At 41.0% G+C, this 16,146-nt stretch overlaps 1 protein-coding gene across 2 annotated transcripts in view; it reads left to right on the forward strand.

Moving 5' to 3' along the window:
* The window catches only part of Ddb2 (damage specific DNA binding protein 2), a 42,691-nt gene that overhangs the window by 23,924 nt on the left and 2,621 nt on the right, over positions 1-16,146 (forward strand). Inside the window, exons 5-8 of one of the 2 annotated variants that reach the window (XM_021156580.2) lie at positions 11,726-11,871; positions 13,209-13,308; positions 13,383-13,560; positions 13,806-13,948. The exons of the other annotated variant lie outside the window; for it this stretch is intronic. Coding sequence (XP_021012239.1) covers positions 11,726-11,871; positions 13,209-13,308; positions 13,383-13,560; positions 13,806-13,948 — 567 coding nt within the window. The remainder of the gene's footprint in view (positions 1-11,725; positions 11,872-13,208; positions 13,309-13,382; positions 13,561-13,805; positions 13,949-16,146) is intronic. 2 annotated transcript variants of the gene reach the window in all.

Below are 16,146 nucleotides of genomic sequence, written 5' to 3' on the forward strand. Positions count from 1 at the left end.
TTATCAGTATTTGAAATACTGCATTTCTCTGTCGTGCCCGTTGGAAAATAATTATGGCCGCAGGGACCTTGTCTTTCTGCTTTATTACTATATCTTCAGGGCCTAGAACAATCTTTGGCATAGAGTAGCTACTTTGTATTTGTTGAATGAATGAGGGGCTTGAACTACAGCTGGGCCAAATTCTCTAAAACACTAAAGAAGAGTCTCTGGGAGTTATAGATGTTGTCAAAGTCTTCAGGGATGACTAAAGAATACTATTTAAATAATCAGGAGACAAGAGGAAAGGCGTGGTGCTGTCAGGTGTCAGGCAAGATTGGAAGATCTGATGTAGAGTCCTGGTGCTTTGTTGTCATAGCCTGCCCTGCTTCTGTGTTTAGGGCTCAAAGGCAAGCCTTTTACCACAGAACTACATCTTGATGTCCTCACTTAAGTTTCTATTTTTGGTTTGATTTGTGTTATTTTTTTTTGAGACAGGGTCTCACTATGTAGCTCTAATTGGCCTGGAACTTTCTATTTAGATTGGGCTAGCTTTGATCGGGCTAGCTTTGAGCTTACATAGATTTTCTGCCTCTGCCTCGTGAGTACTGGAATTAAAGATATGTGCCATGGCTGGGCAGTGGTGGTGCATGCCTTTAATCCCAGCACTTGGGAGGCAGAGGCAGGTAGATTTCTTGAGTTCTAGGCTAGCCTGGTCTACAAAGTGAATTCCAGGACAGCCAGGGCTACACAGAGAAACCATGTCTCGAAAAACAAAACAAACAAACAAACAAAAAACCAAACCAAAACAAAAAGATACGTGTCACAATGCCTGACTATTTGATGTTCTGGAAAGGGGGTCTCATTTTAGCCCAGGCTGTCCTTGAACCGCTATATTAAGTAAGAATGAATTCCAGATGTTTCTGCTATTTCCATTTCTCACATGTGGAATTATAGATGTGTATCACCATGCCCACAGTCCCCTTGGGAATGGTCTAACATGCTAAGGTTTATTGCTAAGGTGTTGGCTGTTTAGGAAAGTTACCTTATTTGGTTGGTAACAGACATTGGAGAGTTGTTCTATAAAAATGACTTTCTAGTTTTAGAACTTAAGTTAAAAACTCAATAGACCTCAAGAAGCCAAACAAGTTCATGGGGGGAAAGATAAACTGTTAATAGTAAAGAGACAATTTTTTGGATATAATTTTTTTTCTTTTTCAAATAAAGCCTGAAAGTATATGAATGGTTTCTATGAGTGCTGTATGGTTTTTGTTGTTGTTTTGTTTATTTGGTTTTAGTTTTTTTTTTAAGACTTATTTATTTTTATTTATATTATTTTTATTTATATGTCTTCAGACACACCAGAAGAGGGCATCGGATCCCCATTACAGATGGTTGTGAGCCACCATGTGGTTGCTGGGAATTGAACTTAGGACCTCTGGAAGAGCAGTCAGTGCTCTTAACCGCTGAGCCATCTCTCCAACCCTTGTTTTCTTATTTTTAAGACGGGGTCTTACTTTGTGGCCCTTGATTGTTTGGAAATTACAGAGATCTACCAGCCTCTGTCTCCAGAGTGGTAGAATTAAACGGAGGTGTTACAATGTCCAGTTATTATCGTTTGAGATCAGATCTACTAGTAATCCAGGTTGGCCTTGAATTCCCTATGTAGCCTACTCCTAACTTTCAAAAGTTCCAAAATGGGAGATGGTGAGATGGCTCAGCAGTTAAGAGCACTGGCTGCTCTTCCAGAGGTCCTGAGTTCAATTCCCAGCAACCACATGGTGGCTCACAACCATCTGTAATGGGATCTGATGTTCTCTTCTGGCCTGCAGGTGCAAATGCAGATAGCATTCATGCATTTAAAAAAAAGTTAAAAAAAATCAAAACGGATATAACATCAAGTACCATTTTAAAAATTATTTTTAATTGTTTTAAAACACATACAAAATACCATATTAACCACTTTATTTTATTTTTTGAGACAAGGTCCCATTATGTTGCCCTAGCTGGCCCAAAACTTCTAGGTTGGAGTAATTCCTAAATAGTTGAGACTTGGACCAGCTTATGGTATCTAGCCTAATACTGGCATTAGGTAACAGCCTTCAGTGGTTTTTAAATGTTTTTGTGGTTAAGTAAAATAAAGCACACATCTGAGCTTGCTCATGTTCTAGCTTACCATTTCTCCCACTATAGTTTTAGAGTTGAAAGAGGTGAAGCTGTATCCCAGATGAGGCCTCTAATTTAAATGGAGGTTTTGGGAAAGCAGCTCATCTGAAAGGCCAGGTTAGACAGGCATGGGAGACCAGGAGTCCAAGTCTGAGATGGGTGTCAGGAAAACAGGGCTGTGTAGATTCCCCACTCCCATCCCTACCCCCACCCAGTGCAGGTTACAAAACAGGTGACTTCCAGGAGAAGTTGTTTAAATTTAAGCCAGAACAAAGAATTCCAGCAAGAGATTTTCATTTCCCCAGGAATCTAGGACACAGGAATAGAGAAATACAGTTATGCCTGGAGGTGGTAAAGAGCCTGAATATTCTAGGGAATAGCATCATGATGAAAAGGAGAAAGACAGCTGCTTTGAGTTTGTGCCAGACCGAGCTGCTTTTGTTTTTGCACACTCCACCCCTCAGTTTTTTGTAGAAGAGGGTGCTGAAGAGCTCCACATAGCTAAGCATACTTCTGTTCCTGAGCCATATACCATATCGCCCTATATTACCTCTTCTTATACTGTTATATATGTATATTATATATGCTGTGTATCATCTTACATGCATAGAACTGAACTTTCCTTACACTGCCATGGAGATTGGTTTGAGCATTGAGTTTTGTGCTTCACAGGAAGCTAGCTTGGGGCAGAGAGCAGGTATGCTGATATAGAGGACTTTGTTTACCCCAGATGTTGATAGGAAGTTGGCTTGAGAACAGTTACAGGAAACAGCAGGGCCATGGTTTGTAACTTTTGTCATCTGATCTTGGCTTTGGTCTTGACATCTTTCAAATCCTTGGTGAGATACTACACATTACATTTTCAAAGTGAAAAGATATTTAATGAATTTTTGTAAAATTTAAGTCTGTTATAAAATTCAAGTAATAGAAGTTTAAAGATTTAAGTAAATATCCAAAACAATCCATTTTAAACATTTCTCAAGACACATCCATTTTTCTCTTCAGTATTGCTACACAAATATTCTATCATAGATTGTTGTGCTTAACTTATGTCAAATATGTATGTTATATACACTAGTACCCAGGTTAGCCTTGAACTCACTATGTAAGGATGATCTTGAACTGTTTGTTTGTTTGTTTGTTTGTTTGTTTGAGACAGGGTTTCTCTGTGTAGCCCTGGCTGTCCTGGAACTCACTCTGTAGACCAGGCTGGCCTCGAACTCAGAAATCTACCTGCCTCTGCTCCCGAGTGCTGGGATTAAAGGCGTTGTATGTGTGTTCTTAAGACCAAGTGTCACTGTATAGCTCTAGGTGGTCTTGAACCAACAGTCCTGAGGCCAGCTATAGTGTTAGAATATTTTAGAGGTGTATAGGGGGTGTTGGGGGATTGAACCCTGGGCTTTGTACATGCTAAGCATATACTCTAAGTTACAACCCTTGGCCCCATTTTTTAACAATGTAGAGTACATTTTTAAAAGATTTATCTGTTTTATTTTTATGTATATGAATGTTTTGTTTCCTTGTATGTATGTGTTAGGAGGTCAGAAGAAGGGGTTGAATTCCCTGGAACTGGAATCACAGATGGTTATGGCCCACTGTGTGGGTGCTGGGAACCAAATGTGGATCCTCTGCAAGAACAAGTGCTCTTAACTGCTGAGCCATCTCTCTAGCATAATTCACCACCCTTTTCTTTGAGATAGGATCTCTATATAGCCCTGGCTGTCCCAGAACTGCTTGTATAGACCAAGCTTACCTGGAACTCTGCTTCCTCCATTCTGTATTCATCACTATTCCTAGCTTCAAAGATTTGCTAAAATGTAGAAAATATTTATATTTGTCTATTGTTACTTCCACTGCTTCATTCTCTCTTTTTTTTTTAGATTTATTTATTTTATGTATATGAGTACACTGTAGCTGTACAGATGGTTGAGAGCCTTCATTTGGTTGTTGGTAATTGAATTTTTATGACTACTGCTCGATCTGGTCAGCCCTGCTCCCTTCGGTCAACTGCACTTGCTCAGGCCCAAAGACTTATTTATTATTACACATAAGTACACTGTAGCTGTCTTCAGATGCACCGGAAGAGGGCGTCAGATCTCATTATGGATGGTTTCGAGCCACCATGTGGTTGTTGGGATTAGAACTCAGGACCTTCAAAAGAGCAGTCAGTGCTCTTACCCGTTGAGCCATCTAGCCAGCCCCACTGCTTCATTCTTTTGTGTGCTCTAGATTTCTTCTTAGAAACATCTTCCTTTATCTGAAGAAATTCAATTACTATTTTATATAATATAGATTAGTTGATGATGAAATCTTTCCATTTCTATTTGCCTAAAAGAGAATTTTGCTGTATTTTTAAGTAAGATGTTTTTATTAGATAGAGAATTCTATAATTTTTAGGAAATCTATGAAAAATTATTTTACATTTATTGTTTGTGAAAAAGAGTACTTGAGTATATGGGAATCAGAGGACAACTTGTGGGAGTTGGTTCTCTTCTCTACCACATGGGTTCTGGGGGTTAAACTCAGGTTGTCAGTCTTGGCAGCAAGTGCTTTTACCTATTGAGCTGTCTCACTGGCCCTAAAATTACATTTTAATTTACAAATAAAGACATCGATATATTTATGTTGCACAATGTGTTGTTGGTTCAATTTTTTTCAATACTTCAAAGATGCTTTTTTAAAAATTATTTTATTTTTAAATTGTGTGTGTGTGTGTTTCTGTGTGGGTGTGTGTATATAATTGCAGGTGCTCTCAGAGTTCAGAAGGTATCAGATCACTTGGACTGATATGAACTGACCAAAGTCAGTTCTGGGAACCAAACTCAGGCCCTCTTCAAGAATACTTAACTGCTAAGCCATCTCCAGCCCCTTAGAAAGATGCTTTTTAGTGGGAGGTTTGCCACCATCCTTATAAAATTTCTATATATGAATATGTTTTCTGGTTCCTCTAAAAGATTCTCATGTAATTTATGTACATGTAATACACAGCACACTCATGTAGTCACAGCACTTAAGGCCACTGCAGTCTACATGCTGATTTGGAGCCCAATCTGTCCACATGACAGCCTGCCTCAAAAAATAAATAAATAAATAAATAAATAAATAAATAAATAAATAAATAAATAAATAATAAAAAGAAGCTGGGTAGTGGTGGTACAAGCCATTAATTCCAGCACTTGGGAGGCAGAGGCAAGGCGGATTTCTGAGTTTGAGGCCAGCCTGGTCTACAGAGTGAGTTCCAGGACAGCCAGGGCTACACAGAGAAACTTTGTCTTGAAAAAACAAAAATAATAAATAAAAATAAAGCAAGCTGAGCCGGGCGTGGTGGCACACTCCTTTAATCCCAGCACTCAGGAGGCAGAGGCAGGCAGATTTCTGAGTTCAAGGCCAGCCTGGTCTACAAAGTGAGTTTCAGGATAGCCAGGGCTATACAGAGAAACCGTGTCTCAAACCCCCCCTCCCAAATAAATAAATAAATAAATAAATAAATAAATAAATAAATAAAGCAAGCAAGCAAGCAAGCAAAAGATTGTGATATGCCTCTTAATTTTCCAAGTTTCATCAGCTTGCTATCATTGAGCTACAACCAATGGGTTTGTAGTTGTCACCAAAATGTCAGTTTTCAGGCCACTTTTTCCCCAGTAGTTTCTTCCCCAGTCTCCTTCTGTTTCTTTTTCTCCCCTTTCTACTCCCCTCTTTCCCCATCTGCCTGCCTCTGCCTCCTGAGTGTCGGGATTAAAGGCATGTACTGCCATGCCTGGCCTTTTGTTTTTTCTTTTTTAAGTTTTTATACAATATATTTTGGTAAGCCAGGCAGTGGTAGCACACACCTTTAATCCCAGCATTTGGGAGGCAGAGGCAGGTGGATCTCTGGGTTTAAGGCCAGCTTGGTCTACATACATAGTGAGTTCCAGGACAGCAGGGGCTAGACAAAGAAACCCTGTCTCGAAAAACAAACAGATAAGCAAGCAAGTACACAAACAAAAGAAAAAATGTTTTTCGTGTTTTTTCTCAAATTTTCCCTGATTCTCCCCACCTCCCTGCCACCCAACTTTCTGTTATTTCTCTCTCATTAAAAACAAAACCAAAAAACCCCAAGAAAAAACACACACATACACCCCCCAAAATGGAAAAATAAACAAGTAAAAGACAAATAAGGTAAAAAAATATGCCCAAACAGCCAGCTATACTGGTCATGCTTTTAATCCCAGCACTTAAGAGGCAAAGACAGGCAGAACTTGGGGCTGGAGAGATGGCTTAGAGGTTAAATGCACAGACTACTCTTCCAGAGGTCCTGAGTTCAATTCCCAGCAACCACATGGTGGTTCACAACCATATGGAATGGGATCTGATGCCCTCTTCAGGTGTGTCTGAAGACAGCAACATAAAATAAATAAATAAATCTTTTTTAAAAAGTTCCAGGACAGCTAGAGCTACATATTTTTTCAGGCAAAAAAAATTTTTTTTAAAGAGCCAAACAAAGAAAAATAACACAAAAGTCTACAAATATATCATTGAGTAATTTTGTGTTGGCCAACTACTCCTGAGCATGGGGCCTGCCCTGAAGTATGGTTAATATATCCAGTAGATACCCTGGATATTAAGAATGTTTTCACGTTTGGTATAGTGTTACTTCACAGTCTGTAATCTTAGCACTCGGGAAGAAAAGACAGGACAGAAAGATGTAGGCCAGGCTGGGCTGAATAGTGAAAAACAGCTGGGGCTAGTGAGATGGCTTAGTGGTTAACAGCACTGATTGCTCTTCCAAAGGTCCTGAGTTCAAATCCCAGCAACCACATGGTGGCTCACAACCATCCGTAATGAGATTTGATGCCCTCTTTTGGTGTGTCTAAAGACAACTACAGTGTACCTACATATAATAAATAAATAAATAAATCTAGAAAAAAGAAAAGAAAAGAAAAACAGCCTTATCAAAAATCCCATTGGAGATGAGATTACAGATCAGTTTAAAGATTTTCTCCAACTAATTTGTGGCATTTTTATTTCCTCACATACATTTACACAGTAATACTCAGTCAAAGTCTGGAAGAAGTCCAAGGTTAAATCTCCAGTGTTCTCTGTCCATCTGCCTCCTCAAAACCATGTTGACAGTCTCTCTGCCCATCTAACTGACACATGGTGGCTATTGTTCTCCTACCCTAGCCTGGATATATTCTCCAAGCAAGAAGCTTGCACAGTTGCAGGCTAACCTCATTACTTTTCCATCCTTTGTTGTTTGTGTATTGCATATGTATTGTAAATGTGTTTCATGTATTTTGTTCATTTTTCTAGTTGTTTAAAACATGAGGTGTGTTTGATTTCTGATATTAGCATGGCTAGAAGCAGAAAGCTACATTTATTAATTGCCATAGTTTATCTGAAGATTTTAAATGTTTTTCGTACCCAGTGGCTAGTGAGATGGCTCAATGGGTAATGAGGACAGAATTCCAATCTCCAGTAGGTGGCGTGGTAGCCCACCTGTAATCTCAGCATGGGAGGCAAGTGCCTTACTTTTCCTGCTGTGCCATCATACTGTCCCACTGTGTTCTTATGAGACAGAGTCTCTTAGTGGCTTGGAGTTCACCAATTAGGGTAGGCTGACCGGTAAGCTCCAAAAATCTCTTGTCTGACTCCCTAGTGTGGCTTTACAAGTGAGCATCACCATCCCAGCTTTCTATGCAGGTGCTAGGTGTTGAACTCAGTTGCATACTTGTGCAACAAGTACTTCAGAGCTACCCTCCCTCCTGTTCTATTGATAAGGGTCATGCAGTTCAGGCTGGCTTCACTTATGGCAGACTTCTTCCCTTAGCCTCTCAAGTGCTGGGATTACAGCACACACAGCCACACCTGGCAGAACTCTACTTAAAACATTTTTCCCTCCTTTGGGCTGGTGAGATGGCTCAAAAGTTAAGAGCTTTGCTTCTGCAGAAGATCTGGTGTCTATTCCCAGCTCCCACATGGTGACTCAAAAACATCCATGATTTGTCCCAGGGGAGTCAAGACTCTTTTCTGACTTCCAGGGGCATCAGGCATGCATGTGGTACACATGCACAGATGCAGGTAAAACACTCATAAAATAAACCCAGAAAGTTTGGGGGGGGTTGGTTTGAGGGGTTTTGGTTTTGTTTTTATTTTGTTTTCTCTGTGGGGCTAGAGAGATGGCTCAGCAGTTAAGACCACGGGCTGCTCTTACAGAGGACCTGGGTTCATTTCTCAGCACTCACATGTGGGCTTGCTCCTCTCTTCTGGTCTCCACTGGTACTAGTCACACATGTGGTACACAGGCACACATGCAGGACAAACACCTATACACATAATAATAAATATGAAAACTGCAGCTCAAGATTTAACTTTATCCTATATAATCTTATTACCTAAATGATAAAAATTTAATTTATCACTCTAGTACTATTTATTCCCACTCTCTCTTTGACATAGACCTCTAGTATGATGGTAAATATGTGGCTATTCCATACGTCCTTGTCATTTTTGTTTTTAAATGCTCATTTAAGAAATTTTCACTAGCCCAGAGTGGTATTAAGTGTGCAGTCCTGCCTCAGTTCCTGAGTGCCACTATGCTTGGCCTTCTTTAATAAGGCTACACAATGTTGTATTACATACTCTACAATCCCACATTTTTTTTTCTTTTTTAAAATTTTATTCAGTTTTAAGTACGTGGGTGCTGGAAATTGAACCCAGGTCCTCTGTAAGAACAGCCAGTGCTCTTAATAGCTGAGCCATCTCTCCAGCACCAAACCCACATTTTCCTATAGATTGGCAGCTGAATTGATTTCACCACTGGACTATTGTAATAAATGTAATTATTGTAAATGATGTTGTAATGAAGATGGGTGTGTCCACAGCTCTTTGAGATAGCCTGCATTCCATTCTTTGGGATGTATAGCCAACAATGGGATTGCTGGATCAAATGCTAATGCTACTTTTTGAGGAACCCCTATATTGTTCTCAATAGCCAGTACCATCTTGAACTGCATTGCCATCAAGAATGCACAAGATGAAGCTGGGCAGTGGTGGCACACGCCTTTAATCCCAGCACTTGGGAGGCAGAGGCAGGCGGATTTCTGAGTTCGAGGCCAGCCTGGTCTACAGAGTGAGTTCCAGGACAGCCAGGGCTATACAGAGAAACCCTGTCTCGAAAAACAAAACAAAACAAAAAAAAAGTGCACAAGATGGGGCAGGGGGAACCTTAATCAGAATATATTATATTTTTTAAAATCTATTTTCAATACAAAATAATTTTTTAAAAAGAGTGCACAAGAATTCCCGTTCTTCCAAACCCTCACCAACATTACTTTCTGTCCTTTGTAAGGTGTGGAGGTGGTACTGTGGCTTCCTTGTGCTTCTCTAAGTGGTGACGAGTACCTTTTCATATATTTGTTGGACATCTGTGTGTCTTTTAGTGGATGTCTGGAGTTTTGTTTGTTGTTTAGTTATGGTTTTAAGTTAATATGACCTTTTCTCAAATGTATGACTGCCAAGTATTTTCTTCTATTCTATAGGTTGCTTTTTCATTTTTGTTTCCTTTGATGCTTAATTAAATTTTGTTTTCTTGTTTGTTTGTGTTTTGAACAAAGTTCTAACTTTTAGAAATAAGGCCCAAGTAGCCTTGAACTCCTGCCTAGTGCTGGGATTACAGGCACATGCTACCATTCCAGGCTCAATTAATTTTTAATATTTAAGCCAACATTAACGTTGCTTCCTGGGATAAATCCATCCTAATCATAATGTACTTGACCTTTTGAAATAATCACTGGACTTAGTTTGATAGTATTCTTCAGAACTTTCCTTTTTTGTGTTCATGTATAAAATTTCCCAGTAATTCTTCTAAATTCTTTGACAGATTTGCATATCAAGGTTACACTTACCTTAAATTTGGAAATTATCCACTCTTTTTAGCCAGTGGATTGTTCAGGATTGACATCCATACTTTGCCACCTCCTTTTTCCTTACCTTTCCAAATAGTCAACCCAAAAATCATTAAGTAGGGGCAAGCAGATACTTACATAGTAGGGAGGCCACAATGGCCTCAGACCAGTTTCTGGATCCCATTAAGTTGAGATGGATGTCAGTGCAGGTTGTATCAGAATGGTAGCTTAGCAATACAGTTAGGGCCTAAACATGATAAGGCTAGCCATTCAGCAGGTAGGAGAGACAGATGGGGGGCAGCGGTGATGTCCTGAAATAGCGAAGCCTGATCAACTAGTGGGAACAGTAAATTGTCTTACTAGCAGCAAAGGTTTAAGAGACAATGGACACTGGTTAACACATTCTTATAGCTGGGAGTGGTGGCACAACCTTCAATCCTAGCCCTAAGGGGGCACAGGTATGCAGATATCTGAGTTCCAGACTCTCTCTTTCTTTCTTTTTCTTTCTTTCTCTCTCTCTCTCTCTCTTTCTTTCTTTTTCTTTCTTTCCTTCTTCTTCTTCTTCTTCTTCTTCTTCTTCTTCTTCTTCTTCTTCTTCTTCTTCTTCTTCTTCTTCTTCTTCTTCTTCTTCTTCTCCCTCCCTCTCTCTTCTCTCTCTCTCTCTCTCTCTCTCTTTTCAAGACAGGGTTTCTCTGTATAATAGCTCTGGCTCACCTGGAACCAGCTTTGTAGACAGGCTGGCCTCAAACAAACAGAAATCTACCTGCCTCTTCCTACTCAATGCCGGGATTAAAGGCATGTACATCACTGCCTGGCTTCAGCTCTTAATGTATTTGTTACTTTATTTGAGACAGTCTATTAGCCCTGGAACTATATATAGTTCTGAAACTCACTATGTAGACCAAGTAGGCCTTGAACTTAGAGATCTGTTCTGCCTCTCAACTGCTGGCTAATGGTGTGTGCTCCTATTCCTGGCTTGGTTGGTTGGTTGGTTGGTTATTTATTTATTTATTTATTTATTTATTTATTTGTGTGTGTGTGTACATGTATGTATGCCTTGTGTACAGGAGGCCAGAAGAGGGTATTGGATGCCCTGAAGTTGGAGTAGGTGTTACTCCCACCTTTCTAATTTGTGGAGGGTGGGGAGGATGTGTGTAGTTGGGGGTCAAACCCAGGGCCTTGTGCATACTAGGCAAATGCTCTTACACTTCCTAGACCTCCAGGCTCTTCACAGTTGTGTCATCACTGCATAAATGTCTGGAAGGACAGGAAAGAACACAGATAGTTCCCTGTCTACCAAACATCGCTTTTTTTGAGCTGAAGCTCTTCTAACAAGAACACACTGTGGTTTCCAAGGTTTGAACGTGAGAACGTAAGCCGGAAATGTGATAAAGTAGGGCAGCATGAGGGAGTTTTTATGGAGTCAATAATGTTTGCATCTTAATTTTGGGGGTGGCTAGGCTATTCAGATATTTGTGTGTGTTGAAATTCAAAGAGCCGTGTACCAGAACCAGTCATATTTACTACCTCTTAATTGACAATATAAAAGTCAAAATAAAGCCTTAAAAACAGATATTCTAATGTGAGGTATCTAAGCTGGCCTTGGTGTTGCTGCCTCGGTGCTGTCTGGGTGCCCAGACCCGGCCCCACACTTCTGGCCCATCATTACTCACTGGCTTTTTCCTTCCTTATGTTAGATTGGAGCTGGAGGAAGCATCACTGGGCTGAAGTTTAACCATCTCAATACCAACCAGTTTTTTGCCTCCTCAATGGAGGGAACAACCAGGCTGCAGGATTTTAAAGGCAACATTCTCAGAGTTTATACCAGCTCAAACTCTTGCAAGTGAGTAGTTAACTAGTAAGGGAAATGACTTCTAAGCTCTAGATGCAGTTTGCTGAGAACATACCCAGTTCTGTTTCTGTCACTTTGGCCCGGCACAGGGAAGACAGGGATCTTAGCTACTTTGCACCATTCCTTTTCCTCCTTAGATTCTGGTGGCTCTGACTTTGACCTGAGTGGGTCATTACACTAGGAAGGCGTTCTGGATCCTTAGCTCTTGTCTTTGATGGAAGAGCTTAATTACTTCTGTAAGTTATAGATTAGCCGTATTCAATTAGACCTTTACTTTCACAGGATAAATCAAGATGGTATTTTGCTTGGAAAGGTAATTACAGAGTAGCGCAGGAATCAAGAACAAGTTTAGCCATGTGTGGTGGTCTTTACCTCTAATGGCAGCACTTGGGAGGCAGAGGCTGGTGGATCTCTAGGAGCTCTAAGTCAGCTGGGTCCGTCTAGAACTACACAATGAGGGCCTATCTTAAGAAAAGAAAGAAAAAAGGGGGGGCAGGAAGGAAAAAAAAGAAGTGCAGTGTTATTGCCCTCCATTTTCCGGGATGTAATGGCCTTGCTGTCTCCTTGGTGGCAGTGTTAACCGGTGGAAGAATCCTCTCCTGAGAACAAGTGGCTGGAGAAATTACACATGCAAGCCACTCTGATGTCTAGCCAGAGACACAGTTCTGCTAAGGAATGATATGTGGGTGCGTGCAGTGAGTCTAAGCAGCTTGGTTATTCTGGGCTGTCCCATAAGGTTGCGAACAACATCAGGAGAGGGAACTAGATGGACTTGGAGTTCTCTTGGCTTCGAATCAGCATCCATGAAATACCTGCTTCTTGAGTCTCTTTTTTTCTCACATAGTTTTCGAGAGTAAAAAGGTTCTGGTAGTCTTTGATTTTTTTTTCCCTAAATGCTCAGAAGGGGAAAGATGTTCACATCTAGCCAGCTTCGAGGAGCTCTGCTGAACAGTTTCTGTTTGGTTTACCCTCTCCTTTGGTGCAAAGGCTGAGGAGTGATGAGTGGGAACAGTAAATAAAAGTCTTCACATCTGGGTGTGGGGAGCAAGCTAGCCTTGTCATTTGTATTGTTGCTCTGAGGTTCCAGGAACTAGCTGAGGATTCTGGGCTCAGCAATAACTAGACACATTTCTGAGTTCTGTCAACTCTTTCTGCACTCTTTCGCAGCCCTTTTCTGCAAGGTAAGCAAGGCTGAGAACCCTCCACTGGGAATTTATAGTAAGACAGTTACTCACTGATTCAACAAATACTTGATACTGGAGTTGTCACAGTGACTAAACAGACTATCTCAGTCTCGAAGGGTCTTACAGCACACTCTCTCCCTCTAGGGTCTGGTTTTGCAGCCTTGATGTTTCTGCCAAGAGCAGAGTGGTGGTTACAGGAGACAATATGGGACACGTGATCCTGTTGAGCACAGATGGCAAGGAGGTGGGTACTGTGTGGCCCACTCCCCATCCCCTCACCCCTTTGGTTCAACACCTGAACCAAACTTTTCTCTGTAGCTTTGGAACCTCAGAATGCACAAGAAGAAAGTAGCCCACGTGGCCCTGAATCCCTGCTGTGATTGGCTTCTGGCCACAGCCTCCATAGATCAAACAGTGAAGATTTGGGACCTGCGCCAAATTAAAGGGAAAGACAGCTTCCTCTACTCACTGCCTCACAGGCATCCTGTCAATGCAGGTGTGACATCCCAAACCCCATCTTTCTTATGTGCCCTGTCTTTCTCACCACTAGCCATCAGGTCAATGGTGTGTAGGACCCTTTCTGGCTCCAACCGCTCCTTTGGCAGTGGAGTTGCCATGGTAGTTTTGTTCATAGTCCAGATTGATCTCTCCTACCCTTACCTAGAAAGGAATGGTACTTTGGAAGGTCAGGATACCAGGGGCTGAGGCTTCCTTCAGCTTAAGGGCTTTTCACTTTGTCAGCTTGTTTTAGCCCAGATGGAGCTCGGCTCCTGACTACTGACCAGAACAATGAGATTCGGGTTTACTCTGCCTCCCAGTGGGATAGCCCCCTGAATCTGATCTCCCACCCTCACCGCCATTTTCAGCACCTCACACCCATCAAGGTGAGTGACAAGAGAAAGGGATCTGTCATTATGGGAAGGGGCCAGATCTTTCCACATTGGGGGAAGGGTCACATACACAGCCTACAATCTCAGAATAACTGACACAAAACAGGCCCCTTAATCCTTTGGCTTTATCTGTTCCTTTTATCCCATTTCTGTAATTCCATTAAGAGTTCTGTTTTTTTTGAGGTAGGGTCTTACTATGTATCCCTGCCTAGCCTAGAATTTGCTACGTAGACAAAGCTAGTCTTGACCTAGTAGAGATCATCTGCTTCTGCATCCCAAGTGTTTGGTGTTAAAGGCATGCACCAACATCCACACCAAGTACCCACTGAGTTTTCTTAGTATATCTTATCAGCTAACTTTCTAAACTTTTCAGCCTGGCATCGATCTTACTGTGGGCATTTTGTATGACCTTGATCCTTTGCTCTGCCCTCTGTTTCAGTTTCCCTGTTTTGCAGCTGACCCATAAACTAACCTAACATTATTGGATTTCCTTACAGGTTTAAGTGGTTTCTAACAATAGAAATATGACCCTTAGTTTCCCAATTTAGACCTCTGTTTCATCTGTAAGATGTACCTAACTGGTAGGGTTTTGTGAAGATGAGTCAGGATACATAAAACACCTGACACCATGATAAGTACTTCATAAACACTTTTAAATAAAACTTAGTATCTCACATTCTTCAAATCAAAACCAATAATAAGCAATATTAAGAATTCTTCTGAAGCCAGGTATTGTGGCACATGCCTTTAATCCCTGCACTTGGGAGGCAGAGGCAGGTGGATCTATGTGAGTTCAAGGCCAGCCGTGACTACATATTGAGATTTTGTCACATGCACACAAAAGGATTTTTCTGAGGATGTTGCTCAGTAGTAGAGTGTTTACCTAGTATGCAAAATATTAGGGGTACCATGATGGCATACATAAATTATCAGGTGTGGTAGTATACACTGGTAATTCTGGCACCTAGTGGGTAGAAGCAGGAATTCAGAGCCAATTATTGCTCTTGCTAGGCTGGGTGCTCTTCTGTCCCATCATATCCATTGATGACAACATCTATTTTTGTTTCTGCAACTACTTCCAAGCCACTGCATGTACCAATTTTCTCTTAAGTATTATTTATTTAATATGTATGGGTGACTTTTTTCTCTTTAAGAGATATATATAGATCATATTATATATATATACACACACACACACACATATATCGAGAGATGGGTACTTTTATTTATGTACATCTGTACACCTGAAGATGGCATCAGACAGTTGTGAGCTGTCATTGAGCCATCTCTCCAGGTGCATGTATGGACGTTTTATCTGCATACATGTCTGTGTACCATGTGCATATGTGCCCTTGGAGGTAAGAAGGCATGGGATCTCATGGAACTGGAGTTACAGATGATTGTGAGCTAACATTGTAGGTGCTAGGAAACCTATGTCCTCTGAAAGAGCCAGTGCATTTAATCATTGAGTTGTCTCTCCAGCCCCTCTTCTCTTGGTCTTCTCTTTCTGCCTTCAAAACTGCCTTAAAGCCATGCATGGGGCACAAGGTATAATCCTAGCACTTCAGGTTGAGGAAGGATTTTAGGATTCCTGGGCTACACAGTAAAAACCTCATAAAAATCAAGAACTGTCTTGAAATTAGGAAAAGCCTAATTCAATTCTATCACAAAAAAACCCTGCTAGATTTGTTTTGAGTGGTATGGTCTAGGGAATGAAGGTTTTCTTTCCTTTTCCCTTCATACCAGTGACTTTCTATCCAAGTCTTTGCTATGCATGGATAGAGGAAGATTAGTAATGGAGCCACTTCAGAACCTAAGTCCTTTGGTGGTGTTTACCAGAGGCTTTTTGTTCTGTTATAGGTTTATCTCTTAGGTTAAAGTCTAAACAAGGTTGCTTGGCAATAGTAGTAAACACCTCCAATACTAGCACTTAGGAGGCAGAGGCAGGCAGATCTCTGAGTTTGAAGCCAGCCTGGTCTACAGAGGGAGTTCCAGGACAACCAGGGCTACACAGAGAAATTGTCTTGGTAGAAAAAAACAAACAAAACAACAACAACAACAAAAGATCCAACCCCCCTCCCCAGCATCCTTCCTCCAAAAGATCTGAACAAGGCTGGTGGAAAAACATTTGTTAAGAGCCAGAGGTGTTCAATGGTTAAGACCGTGCCTAGCATGCACAAAGGTCAGCACCA

The sequence above is a fragment of the Mus caroli genome, unplaced genomic scaffold (genome assembly GCF_978045245.1).
Source record: "Mus caroli unplaced genomic scaffold, Mus_caroli_1 scaffold_2, whole genome shotgun sequence".
NCBI lineage: Eukaryota > Metazoa > Chordata > Mammalia > Rodentia > Muridae > Mus > Mus caroli.